This window comes from Canis lupus, chromosome 1, assembly GCF_048164855.1.
Source record: "Canis lupus baileyi chromosome 1, mCanLup2.hap1, whole genome shotgun sequence".
NCBI lineage: Eukaryota > Metazoa > Chordata > Mammalia > Carnivora > Canidae > Canis > Canis lupus.
Genome location: NC_132838.1, coordinates 73,143,960 through 73,158,219, shown reverse-complemented (window position 1 = coordinate 73,158,219; position 14,260 = coordinate 73,143,960). Strand labels below are relative to the sequence as shown.

The 14,260-nt window shown below is 42.5% G+C and overlaps 1 protein-coding gene across 1 annotated transcript; it reads left to right on the top strand.

Moving 5' to 3' along the window:
* Positions 1-9,417: 9,417 nt before the first annotated feature.
* On the top strand, positions 9,418-12,740 carry LOC140619456 (procathepsin L-like). Its single transcript, XM_072802898.1, has 7 exons — positions 9,418-9,543; positions 9,868-9,990; positions 10,089-10,235; positions 10,418-10,642; positions 11,091-11,253; positions 11,868-11,985; positions 12,476-12,740. Exons 1-7 carry the CDS (start codon positions 9,418-9,420, stop codon positions 12,573-12,575), a joined length of 1,002 nt encoding a protein of 333 aa, XP_072658999.1. The 3' UTR covers positions 12,576-12,740.
* The last annotated feature ends 1,520 nt before the right edge of the window (positions 12,741-14,260 follow it).

Below are 14,260 nucleotides of genomic sequence, written 5' to 3'. Positions count from 1 at the left end.
AACAAAACAAGAAATAAAGAACTTAGTGAACTATCAAGATCCCCATGTTGCAATCTGGAACTTTGTATAATTATTCAACATATAGTTCCAAGCATTTTAAAATGGTTCTTGTAGAGGGTTCTCAGGTAAAAGTGAATCTACATACTCCACAGCCAAGGATGCTGAACTAAAGATGCTGATACTTTCATTTGTTGCCATTTTTCAAATCTCTGCAGAAAGCCTTAGAATTCTGGCCGAGGGGCGGGAACGCCCTCTTTTTAAAATTTAAATACAATTAATTAACAAATTATGTTTATTAGTTTCAGAGGTAGAGGTCAGTGATTAATCAGTCTTACATACTACCTAGTGCTCATTATATCACATGGCCTCTTTATTGCCATCACCCAGTTTACCCCAACCCTTCACTACCCCTTTCCAGTACCCTCAGTTTGCTTCTTATGATTAAAAATCTCTTGTGGTTTGTCTCCCTCTCTGATTTCATTGTTTTATTTTTTCCCCCTTCCCCTATGATCCTCTGTTTTTTTTTTCCTTAAATTCCACATATGAGTGAGATCATATGATAATTGTCTTTCTCTGATTGATTTATTTCACTTAGCATAAAACCCTCTTGTTCCACCCATGTTGTTGCAAATGGCAAGATTTCAATTTTTGGTGGCTGTGTAGTATTCCATTGTATATATAGACCACTTCTTCTTTATCCATTCATCTGTCAATGGACATCTGGTCTCTTTCCATAGCTTGCCTATTGTGGACATTGCTGCTATGAACATTGGGGTGCAGGTGCCCCTTTGCATCAGTATGTTGTGTATTTAGGGTAAATACTCAGTAGTGCAATTGCTGGGGCATAAGGTAGCTCTATTTTCAACTTTTAGGGAAACCTCCATACTGTTTTTTGGAGTGGCTGCACCAGCTTGCATTCTCACCAACAGTGTAAGAGGGTTCCCCTTTCTCCGCATCCTCATCAACATCTGTCATTTCCTGACTTGTTCAATTTTAGCCATTCTGACCAGTGTGAGGTGGTATCTCGTGCTTTTGATCTGTATTTCCCTGATGGCAACTGATGTGGAGCATTTTTTCATGTGTTTGTTAGCCAGTTGTACGTCTTCTTTGGGGAATGTCTGTTCATGTCTTCTGCTCATTTCTTGACTGGATTATTTGTTCTTTGGGTGTTGAGTTTGATATGTTCTTTATAGATTTTGAATACTAGCCCTTTATCTGATATATCATTTGCAAATGTCTTCTCCCATTCTGCAGGTTGTCTTTTAGTTTTGTTGACTGTTTCCTTTGCTGTGCAGAAGCTTTTTATTTTGATGAAATCCCAATAGTTCATTTTTGCCTTTATTTCCCTTACCTTTGGAGATGTTTCTAGCAAGAAGTTGCTGCGACCAAGGTCACAGAGGTTGCAGCCTGTGCTGTCATCTAGGATTTTGATGGATTCTTGTTTCACATTTAGGTCTTTCATCAATTTTGAGTCTATTTTTGTGCACACTGGTTCTGAGAAGCTCCTCAAAGTAGCCACAAGGGTCATGACAAAGATTTTGTTAAGAGAGAGAGAAGAGGGCAGTCTGGGTGGCTCAGCGGTTCAGCCACTTCCATCAAAGTCCTATCTTTGTTCCCTTGTTTCTGAGTGGCCCAGCCAACATTTATTTACCAAACATTGACTCTTTTGCATCTTCCTGTAAATCGCATTCCTTTCCTCTGAGGTCCCAGACCCCTACTGCCTTCTCCTTAGTTCAAGATGACATATGTGCCTCATTTTGCCTGTTTTTGGATTTCTATGTCAGTGGATTCCTCATACATCTGCTACCTAATTTTGATGTTTTCCTATTAATTGGTCTTAACCTCATTTGATTCTTAATCTAGCTACAAGGACCTTGAAGGGGACAGCATTCCAGCCCCCAACAGGAATAACTTTCTCACTGTGGGATTCATGGCCTGCTACCATTACAACAATTTTGCACTCAAGTTAAAACAATCTCATGTACCAGAGAGGTACCTGTTTCCTCTGCATTAGTCAGGGTCCAGGTGAGGACATTATTGAAAGGGCAGTGTCATGGGCAAAATTTGTAGGAACATCCAAGAAGATCATGGAGCAGCCCTATGTCAAACACAGAGGGAGGGGAGATGGAGTCCTCAATGGCCTGGCCCTGGGGACTCTGGGGCAAGGTTTGGAAAGTAGCTGTTCTCTTAAGAAAGAAGTTCTGTTAAAAGGGGAAAGGGGGGCAACCCCCGAGGGCCAGACGGTTTAGCGCCGTCTTCAGCCCAGGGCCTGATCCTGGAGACTCTGGATTGAGTCCCACATCAGGCTCCCTGCATGGAGCCTGCTTCTCTCTCTGCCTGTGCCTGTGCCTCTCTCTCTCTCTCTCATGAATAAATAAATGAAATCTTTAAAAGAGAGAGAGAGAGAAAGAAGAAAGAAAAGAAAGAAACAAAGAAAGAAAGAAACAAAGAAAGAAAGAAAGAAACAAAGAAAGAAAGAAAGAAAGAAAGAGAAAAAGAAAAAGACACTTGGCTACACTTCTCTATGAGATGACACTGCTGACCATCCAGTATTCACAGCAGATGGTATAAATGAGCCATTTTCAGCACAAAGTATGTGGATGAGCTCTGGACAGAACACAGGCAAGGCCCACAACCCTTTTGTTTGACACTGAATAGCTCCTGACATCTGCGCATTTTGGGCATGAAGAAAGTGTGCTGGAAACTTATCTTCATCAAAGAAGATATGCAGATGGCAAATGAGCACAATGAAAAAAATGTTCATCGCTATTAGTCATTACAGGAATGCTAATTTCAGCCAGGATGGTACATCTTCACACACCTATTATTTGGGTAAAATAAAATAGTGGAAACACCTAGTAAGGATGTGGAGACACTGGACCACTCAGCCTCTGCTGATGGGAATGGAAAGTAGTACAGCTCTTCTGGAATATCGTTCAGCAGTTTCTTTTTCTAACAGGTATAGGTAATAGCTCGTGTGGTTTTTATTTGCATTTCCCAGTAATTAATGATGATGAGCATCTTTTCATGTACCTATTGGCCATATGTGTGTCTTCTTTAGGAAAACTCTATTTACATCTTCCGACCATTTAAAAATATTTTTTTGCTATTGAATTGTATGAATTCTTTATATGTTTTGGATATTAAACCCTTATCAGATGTATGGTTTGCAAATATTTTCTTCCATTAGGTAGGCTCCCTTTTCATTTTGTTAATGAGTTTCTTTGCTGTGCAGAGTTTTTTCATTTGGTGTAGTCTCACTTGTTTTTTATTTTTGCTGCTTTTACTTTTGGTGTCAGAATCAAAAAATCATCACTGACCCCTATGTTAAGGAGCTTACTACTTTCTTTTCTTCTAAAAGTTTATGCTTTCGGGTCTCACATTTGCGTCTTTAATCCAGTTGAGTCAATTTTTTTAATAAAAAAGTGGTTCTGTTTCATTCTTTTGCATATGGCAGTTCAGTTTCCCCAACACTGCTTATGAAGAGATTGTTCTTTCCCCATTGCATATTCCTACCTTCTTTGTTTTAAATTAATTAACCATATATGTGTGAGGTTACTTCTGGGCTTTCTATTCTGTTCCATCAGTCTGTATGTCTATTTTTATGCCAACAAAAGGGACATGGAATTTCTCTGTATTACTTCTTACAACTCCATGTGACTATAATTACCTCAAATTAAAAAGTTTAATAAAAGAAAAAGCTTATCTTTATGTGGGGAAGCTAATGAGTGCTGCTGTGTTGAACAAAGGCTATTTCTTTGCTACCAGCATCCATTGCCTCTTGTCTTGGTAGAAGAAATGTGATTTATTTTTTCTTTTCTTTATTTCTGATTTATTTTTGAGAACTTCTTTTTTCCTCATTGTATGCAGTCTTGGTTGGGGTATAATCAAGGTGGCATACCTTTCTCTAGACATGGAGTGGGATATTTACAGGTGTCATTTTCCAGATTTTGAATCTTGAGCGGAGTGATTCAAGAATGGAAGAAATAGTGTGAATCATCTATTCATTCTAATAGCTGAGCCCTGACAACATTGCTGAATATTTTCTGCTGGTTAGAATCCAATCTTTCGCTGAATTCTGGTGGTGTCAATCCTGACACCTGTTTCTCTGGCTTGATGTCAACTCTGTGAACATCCCAATGTCTTTTCCCAAATCCCTTTTAAAGAAACTAATTCAACTGGTCCAGTTTACCTGTCATTTGCTCTTCAAAAAGATCACATAACCACTTGAGCTGTTAATTACTCAGGTTTCACATTGAGTCAGCTTTTTTATTCTTGGCATACACTTAATTAGCATATCCCAACTCCAAATTTAGATCATTGGGAAAGGCAGAAAGTGTTCAGAGACTTTCTCACATAGAAGTTACTGTGAACACAAATGCAGTGACATATTTAAAACTATTTAATAATACCTAGTATATAGTAAGTCTTGACAAATGTTATCAAAGTGGTGATGATGATGATTTTTCAAATTATAGAATATCTAAATAAAAAATTGCAAGTAACTTTTTCTTGTTGCTACTAAAGTGAAACCAAGTGATGTGGGCTTTTTTTTAAATTTTAAAACATTTTTTATTTAAGTTCAATTTGCCAACATGTAACCCAGTGTTCATCCATTCAAGTGCCCTCCTCAGTGCCGTCACCCAATCACCCCATCCCCCTACCCTCCTCCCCTTCCACACCCTTTGTTCATTTCCCAGTTAGGAGTCTCTCATGGTTTGTCTCCCTCTCTAATTTTTCCCCACTCAGTTTCCCTTATAATCCTTATAAGGATTTCCTTTCCCTTATAATCCCTTTCACTATTTCTTATATGCCTGATATGATTATTTTAATAAGTAAATGGTATACTTATAATTTTCTGGTCATTTGAATGAGGATAATAATAATTAATAAAAAAACAGTTGCTATCACTTTACGCCAATCAAAATACTACATTTCCTGCCTATATCTTATGGAGGTTGGGGGAAGTTGCCTTCTAGAGTAAAATCACCAGTGCTCATAGTGAATATCTTTTTCACTTCCTGTTAAATTGTCTGGAAGTGATTTTTTTCTATTAATAGATCATTCTGATGCTATTAGAAAGATGTGAAAAATTTGGAATTTATAATGGATGTGGTATAAAATAATACTGTAAATATTTAAAGGAATCATAATCTCTAATAATTTGGAGTAGTGAACCAGATAACCGCCCTCATAAATGATTGACTGAAGTAATAAAATTTTTAAAGAAAAATTTTTTAAATTTAAAAATCTTCCCAAGATGCATAAACATATTGTAAATCCTTGAAAGCAAGCACTATTGCAGAGGTTTTATTTTCTATGGAATGACCTGGAGCATATAGCTTAGGAGAGATGAGGTCCCTCACAGGAGAGCAGAGAAACTGGTTTTCCAAACAGAAAAGTCAAATACAAAAGAAAAAGCAGCTTTTCTTTCCCCTGAAGGAAAGTGGGTTCCTGCATCTCACCCTCTTCTCCTTCCCAGCAGGTGCAGACAGCTTAGCCTCCTGAGACATACCCTAATGCTCTGCTTTAGAAACGCAGACTAAGGATCTGGGGGAAATTTTTATTGGGTTACAAATAAAATGTGACATCAGTAACTAATGGTTCTCCGTGGCTTTAATGACAGAATGGTATTTAAATCCCGCGTCAGCTGAGTGCTTTAGAGTAATTTACAGAAGAAGAAAGTAAGGCTCCGATGGGCGATGGGCGATGGGCGACTGGGTTTCCTCGCAGCTCATCCCGCGTTCGGGCTGCTCCGTTGGCTCCTTGGGATGAAGCCAGGCTGCAGGCGCTGCTGACCCAGAGGTGAGGCTTTCCCTTCGCAGCTGCCCTTCAGAGGGAGCCCCGCTGTCACCTCTTCTTTCCACCACATCAACAAACACAGGTAGTAGTCTTACATGGGGCACGGCTCTAGGGCCAATAGAAAGATTCTTGACTACTTTCCACAGATTTGTTTTTTCAGAGAAAAGACAGGAGTGTACTCAATATTCTGATATAGATTTCCAATTTTTTTACAATGCAACTTTTTTTTTTGCCTGTATCTCCAATTCTATCCTACCAAAGTTTCTATTAAGGTAGAATTTTACATAGAATAAAATTAATAGGTCTTAAGTATGTAGGTGGGTAAGTTTTGACAAATATAGGCATCCATGAAACTACCTCCCAGAACAAGATATAGAATTTCCCAACATTCTAATAAGTGCCCCTTTCCAGTCAGTCATTCCCTTGCAAGACCGCTGTTCTGATATCTATCACCACAGATTAGTTTTGCCTTTTGACTTACATATAATACAACTATATGTACTTTTTAATATGTACCTTCTTTTGCTTGACATAGTGTTTTTAATTTTTGGTCAGGGGGTTAGAGGGAGAGGAAGAGAGCAGGCTCCATGCCCAGTGTGGAGCCCAACGTGGGGCTTGATCGCACAACCCCGCGATCCTGACCTGAGCCAAAAATCAAGAGTTGAGTGCTTAACCAACTGAGCCACCCAGGCAACCCTGACATAGTATTTTTAAGCATCATCTCTGTTTGTGCATATAGAGAAAGTTTGTTCTTTTTTCATTGTCGAGTATGAATGTACTACAGTGTGTTTATTCATTCTCCTGTGGTTTTCTAGTTGGAAGTTATTATTGGTAAAGCTGCTGTGAACATTCTCACTTGAGTAGATATCTAGAATTGCTGAGTTAGTGTCAGGTGTATAGTTACTGCCTTAAGAAACTGGTGAGCCCCTCCCTGCCCAGAGGGGTTTACTGTCTGCACTGCCACTAGTACTGTATGAGAGTTCCTGTGACCCTACATCCTCACGTGTGCACCTTGTTGATTTGATCCGCTGCTGGGTATGAAATGTCATCTCACTGTAATCTCAGTGGCTTTTAGAGAAATATCAACTACCTTAGCACCCTCAAATGACCACCTAAATTCCCACAGGCAAAATAAGCTAGCTGTAATTTATTTATTTATTTATTTTTTTTATTGGTGTTCAATTTACTAACATACAGAATAACACCCACTGCCCGTCACCCATTCACTCCCACCCCCCGCCCTCCTCCCCTTCTACCACCCCTAGTTCGTTTCCCAGAGTTAGCAGTCTTTACGTTCTGTCTCCCTTTCTGATTAATATATCTCTAGCATAAGGTGACAAATGTGAGACAACAGATTGTATTTTAGGTTCTGTGGCCACATTCCTAGGATATGTGCTGAATTTATCAGTTTGGGAGCATAATTTAAGAATGAGAACTAGATGTAGCTTGGCTTTTTAACAGATAGGGTTACTTACCACTGGACCTTATGGTTCATTTCACTATCTGGTAACTCGGTTCACGAGAAGGAAAGAAATGAGTAGGGATGGCCTATGTAGCAAATTCTTGAATAAATATTTTCTGTTTTTTTTATTTTAAGATTTTATTTATTTATGAGAGAGAGAGAGAGAGAAGAGAGAGAGAGGCAGAGACACAGGCAGAGGGAGAAGCAGGCTCCTCGCAGGGAGCCTGAAGCGGGACTAGATCCCTGGTCTCCAGGATCACGCCCTGGCGCTAAACTGCTGAGCCACCCAGGGATCCCTCTTGAATAAATATTTTCTGAATTAAGCAAGGCTTTTGGAAAGATATTCTCTTTGATCTCATGAGAAAGCAGGATGAGATGAGCCCTACTCTATGCTAATACCCAACCTGTGCAGCTCATTTAGTCTCACAAGAATCCTCTGAGAAAAAGCGAATCACAGGGCCCGTGGCCTTCATGAGGAAACTGAGGCTGGGGTGCTGGGGGAGCCTGTTGGGGTCCCAAGGCCAGGGAGCTGCAGAATGGCTGTGCTGGCCCAGCCTGGACTCCCAGCCCTGTACGACATCCCTTTGACCACTTCCCTCCCCGAACGGAGAAGTGCTGCAGATGAGGTGCGAGGAGGACCCTGGGGTGTCTCCGGGGTGTAGGTCTGGAGAGGGAGGCCATGAACCACTGTCTAGACATGTGGAGTTGTATTCCTAAGGAGAGCAAAACTGGTCATCAGGGGGGAAATTCATGGTCTCCTCACAAACACTTTAGTAGCTGTTGTTGTTTGTTAAAATAGCCATCTTTCTGAAACTTAAAATTAAATCTCAAGAAAAATATATGTTGGACACTGAGGACCATAATAATCCATAATGCAGAGCAGAGTGGGGAGGAAAAAGCAGTTTCTACCTTTTGCCTTTTCTCCTTTTATTAAGCCAGATTTTCTGTAAATAACACGTTTCTGTCAGTTTTGAGAAAGGTGTGAGAGACAAGAAGAATCCCTGCCTGGTGGGGGTAGGACAGGAGCATTATGAAACACCACACCTTCCCTGGGCACCGCTCCCATCAGTCCCGTTCCTTGGAAGGACTTGAGCCTGGCCCAGAGCATCCCCTATTTGGGGAATTGCCGGTCCTCTGCAGATTCTTCATAACCCGGAGGCACCCCATCCTGAAACAGTGATAACACACCTGCCTGTGGGCCTCCACCCGCCCCACCTCTGCTTGGAATAAACAGGAACCACTAGACTAGACTATCCTGTTCTCAGCTCTCTGGGAGATTTTAACCAAAGACTCTGGGACTAAAGGACATGCAGGGTGATGCTGGAAACCCACTTGGGGCTCCCTGTGAGCTTCCTTTCGTGAGCCACCTGCCAACTCATAAATTCCTGGTAATCAGTTGACCCGGGTCCCCAGGGAGATAGGGGCTGACTCCACCCCCACCCCACAGGGCTTTCCCCAGTCCTCTTGCTTGTCTTTCCTGGGTCCACCAAGGCAGGCACGAGCTCCATCTGGGACAATTAGGGACCCAGCCTTCTCATGCCCCGGGGTTCCAGAGCTCCAGGGCATGGAGGCGCCGCCCATAGGCTAGCTCAGCCAATTGTTGAACAGGCAAGTGTCAGGGGCAGGGCTGGCAGGGCCAAATCCTAGGCTTAAATGGGCAGCCTCCCACCCACCACCAGGCCTCCTGCACACCCCCTGACCTGCATCTGTGACAGCCTAAACAACTGCTCTGAACAACAGGTGAGATTCCCAGACCAGGCCTGAAGTGAGAGAGGGCACCCCTGAAACCATGGAGGAAACCAGTCTTAAGGACCAGGGGTTTGGAGCACCCAGGAGGCACTCTTCCAAAGCTTGACCCCTCTAGACATGGCAACTTGACCCCCACACACCAGGAGTCAGGGCCTGTCACTCCCTGCACTGCCATCTACATGCCCTGGAAGCCACAGACAGTCGTGGGGCAGGTCTCAGGGCAGCAGGCCCCCTGCACCTCCCACACCCTCAGCCTTCCTCCACACCCCATGGAAACACTTGGGAGGATAGATGCAATCTTTTTGCTCTATTATAGTGGTTCTAACATCAGAAGGAAGGATGGCTTTTTAGATGGTTTGATATAATCAGAAACTCATTTCTTTTCCATCCCTAGATTTTGGAACATGCATCCTTCTCTCTTCCTGGCTGCCCTTTGCCTGGGAATAGCCTCAGCTGCTCCACAACAGGATCACAGTTTAGATGCACACTGGTCCCAGTGGAAGGAGGCACACGGGAAACTGTATGACAAGGTTGGTAACATCCGAGCTGTCCAGAGAGACCCCCAGAGAACGGTCTATGCTGCGGAGAGTTCGCAGCAGAGAGTAGCTTCCTGAGGCCGCTCTTACCAAGGCAGTAAGCAGGGCCCTGGGTCTGTGCACGAGGTGGGCACATGTCCTGCTGTGTGGCTGCTGGAGCACAGCTTCCAGAAGCACCAGGCCAGCGCTGGACATGGTTTCTCCTCCTCTCTGTCAGCACATCCACTTGGTGCAGTTGAGTGCTTTTAAATAGAAATAAGGATGATGAAAACAAAAAGAGAGAGAAATAAGGATGATGGGTTATATGTTTTTCTGCAGGATGAAGAAGGATGGAGGAGAACAGTGTGGGAGAGGAACATGGAAATGATTGAACAGCACAATCAGGAATACAGCCAAGGGGAACACAGCTTCACTCTGGCAATGAATGCCTTTGGTGACATGGTGAGTGTGGCATGGATTGCTGAACATTTTGTGCTTCCTCTAAGTATTTTTTAAAAAAATCTCATGTTTGTCAACATTCTGTTTCCTTTTCCTTGAAGACCAATGAAGAATTCAAACAGGTGCTGAATGACTTTAAAATCCAGAAGCACAAGAAAGGAAAAGTGTTCCCAGCACCTCTCTTTGCTGAGGTCCCCTCATCTGTGGACTGGAGAGAACAAGGCTACGTCACTCCTGTGAAGGATCAGGTGGGGCTGTATAGCAGGTCACTCTCCAAGAGTAAAGGCAAAAGGAACTAGTGTCCTTGCTATGGAAGTTGAGGAATCATACGGAGTTTACTATGTCTTAAAAGAGTTTTCAGATCTAACAGCTATTGTCAAAATCTTGCTGTTTATTTTGTAGACTAGGAGCTTTTTAATTTTGTTTACAGGGTCAGTGTCTTGGTTGTTGGGCTTTTAGTGCAACTGGTGCCCTTGAAGGACAGGTGTTCCGAAAAACTGGCAAACTTGTGTCACTGAGTGAGCAGAACCTGGTGGACTGTTCTTGGTCTCAAGGCAATAGGGGCTGCAATGGTGGCCTGATGGAATATGCCTTCCAGTATGTTAAGGACAATGGAGGCCTGGACTCAGAGGAATCCTATCCATATCTTGCAAGGGTAAATGGAGTTCCTTATCTTTTATCAAAGTCAAGCATATTCAGTAACAACAGAGACTGTATTTAGAATTTTCATTTTAGATTGTAGATTCTATATCTGCAAACATTCAGGGCTGTCATTAAAATTTACTAGCTTGGCACAACAGTTCTCTGCTTTGATGGTTACCATATAGCTCTTCCCAATTTTTTGTTGCACGGCAACACGAATACCATCTCATATACAGCACAGATCTCCAGAGTGAAAAATCTATGAACAATTAGACCCAAAGAGTGTCTCATTGAATAGATATCTGCTAATTTTTCAACTTCGAAACAATCAATCACATTTTGCGTCCTGAGATGTTTTATAACAAACTACTTGGAAATCTATCAGCCGCAAGTTGTCTTGAGCTCGTGTTCCCCCGGAGGTGGATGATAGTATTCAAGTACTTCCCCTTTATCTTTGAAAGAATGAACCCTGCAAATACAGGCCTGAGAAATCTGCTGCCAATGTGACTGCCTTCTGGCCCATCTTAAATGAGGAGGATGGCCTTATGACCACAGTGGCAACTGTGGGGCCTGTCTCAGCTGCTGTGGATTCAAGCCCACAATCCTTCCAGTTCTATAAAAAAGGTAAGCATTTGTCTACATAGAAAATCAGGCAGAAAAAATGAGGAGCCAGCATGACATATAGCAAGATTGATTCTTTGGTATTCCTGGTACTTGGCATACTCAGGAAGGTATGTATGATCCTTGGGGCCGTTGTTACTATTGACATGACTTGATCCATACTTCATGCCTTTAAGCACATCGCAAATATATTTAAATATCTACATAATTTGACTGATATAACTTACTTTACTTTTTTCCAACGGTTAGACCTTGAAAACTTCCAATGAATTTTACTACTGAAATTGACCCTAGAAAGAACCCCTTGGATCAAGTAATTTTGTGTTTGCTGCCACTTCCTTAGACTAACATTGTATGGTAAAAGGACAAAGGTTCAACAACTAGTCTTTTATGCTTCTTCTCTGTTCTTTACAAAAGAGATTGTGACAATGTGTATTTCTGTGAATATTAGATGACATCCTAAAACTCTAGCCTAGCTAAACAAAAGATCTGATATCTAAGTCTTATATCATGACTGAATTTTGAGATGCCTCCTATTACTGTGGTTACTAGGTTACTGTCACATGTTATCATGTCACTTGGATGTTCCCCCTAAGCATTGAATTTTACTTTTCCAGGCATTTATTATGATCCAAAGTGCAGCAATAAACTCCTGAATCATGGTGTTCTGGTAGTTGGTTATGGTTTTGAAGGAGCAGAATCGGATAACAAAAAATATTGGATTGTCAAGAACAGGTATAAAGAGCAAAAAATATTTATCTTTGAAATTGAAAAAGGGAATCCTTTTTAGAATTAGTGTTTGGAGGCAGATCCTCAAACCCTTGAATACACTTCTGAGATCTCAGAAGTGTTTACCCTACTTAAGGGGAGCAGAGACATACATACACATTTAATGAGAACAGTAAGATACTGTCTCAAGCTTGCTGGGACCCTGTTATACTTTTGCTACCACTGCATTTCTCAACTTGAAAATTTTCTTATTTCTGGAAAATCATCCAACCCCAAGAGTTTCCTTTTCCTAGCTCTCATTTTGCACTTTTGCGAAAGGCTTGGGGATAGAATTCCGTGCTGGGTTAGAACTCAACCATGAACAGGAATGGCCTCTCCTGACTCTTCCTGAATCTGTCCTGGCCTCTGCTACACTGCTAAGTATCAGGTATGATTGTTCATAAAGATAAATGTGTGTGTTCCTCTGTAATAAATGGAAAACCCTGTCTTCTTTCAGCTGGGGCACAAACTGGGGCATGCAGGGCTACATGCTGTTGGCCAAGGATCGGGACAACCACTGTGGAATCGCCACCAGGGCTAGCTATCCTGTGGTGTGAGATGATGGCACGAAGAAGACCTTGACTTCCAGAATATCCAGGAAATGACTTTTATTTTAAAGCTGACCAAATCTTATTGTGTGGGATAAAAAACTTGAATCATTGAAGATCCAAGTGATCTGATTGTGTGACATTTTATACTGGGAATGTTACCACTTTGCTCATTACTGCTGTAAATACCTTTGTAGGACTGACTTGTCTAGTAACTTTTGAATTTTATTTTTTTTAAAAGAAGTAAAAAGTTTTCTTTTTAAAAATAAACCAACCTCAAAGTACAAGTGAGATAAATGTTGATATGTTAACTTTTTATAGGACTCTATAAAATGTGATTGGGCTGTAGAGACATAACTGAATGTGCCAATGGTCCACTAGGCGAATCCTGGGTGGCCTGTGGCTCTTGCAGTTGTGAATATGCACATCTCATGTCAGCTGGGGTTTAGCCATGTCTGATCCAACCCTTGAATGCAGCAAAATGTGACCAAAAATCTCTAAGGACAAAGGTATACTATTTTAATAAGGAAAAAAACCTTCACATTTTAGAAAAGTAAACATACACATAGGGTTTTCAAAGTAGATAAGTGTATTGGAGGTCATGGTCATTTGACCTCAGATGGCTACAGCCCAGCTGAGTTACAGGATGGATGTCACAGAGCCAGTTTCGAGTGTATCTTCCCCACCTGCTAGTGAGGACCACGTGACTACTTTGCAGGTGAGGAAGGACCAGACATGGGGGATTACCAAGAATATGTGTGTTGGGTTCACCACGGATGAGGGTAAGCCCCCAGACATGGGCCCAGGCCTCAGAACTAGAGCTGGGACCTCAGAGGTGGGAGGCAGGTGAGGGCAGCCAAAGGAATCCTCTGAGGCCTAATTCACAACCTGCTACCTAACCTCAGAATTCATTAAAAGAAGACAGACCGTCAACATCTGCAGGCTAAAGAAGCACATGGTTCCATTTGCTCTCTGAGTGTTTAAGCATCTCATGGTTCCACCCAAGAAGCATAAGGAGAAGGCAGCAGTAAGTAGTTAATAGCAGAGGAGCAGGAGAGGAGGTGTCAGCCCACAAGCCCCCTGCACCTCCGGCCATGTCCCCCTGTCCTGGGTCACATGTCCCTTCAATGTGACCTCCGCTCCTAGGTGCTTACATCTCCAACTGTTTGACCTACTGTGGCAAATAATGGTGTTTGGAGTAAAGTTCTGTGGGTTTCCAGACCATACTACCAGGTCATAGGAGATGGGGAGGCGGGGAGGCGGGGAGGCGGGGAGGCTCCTGAGCATGATCCCTTCCGCCAGCTGGAAACTGTATTGGAACAACAGGAGTTGATGTGACACCCACTGTGGTCCAGCCATGACCCCTGGAAGACACATCTCCAACCCCCAGAAGGAGCTGGTGCTGGGTAGGGAGGAGGGTGCTGAGAACAGCTGGAGGAAGACAAGTCTGATATGAACCCAGAGGAGCTGCTCGGGGAGACAGGAGGAAAGAGGAGTGTCTGAGCAGAGACTCAGGGTCGGAACCCCGGAGAAAAGGGAAAGTGAGTCTAGAGAAGGTGGGAAGTGAGTGAGGTCACGTGGGGGCAAGGAGACTAGTGCCTGCATGGGATTTTAGGACACAGTCGTGCCCCTGGGGAAGCAGTGGACAGACTGTTCTGGTTATCTCTCACTGTAAAACCCACTCATGGAGTCCT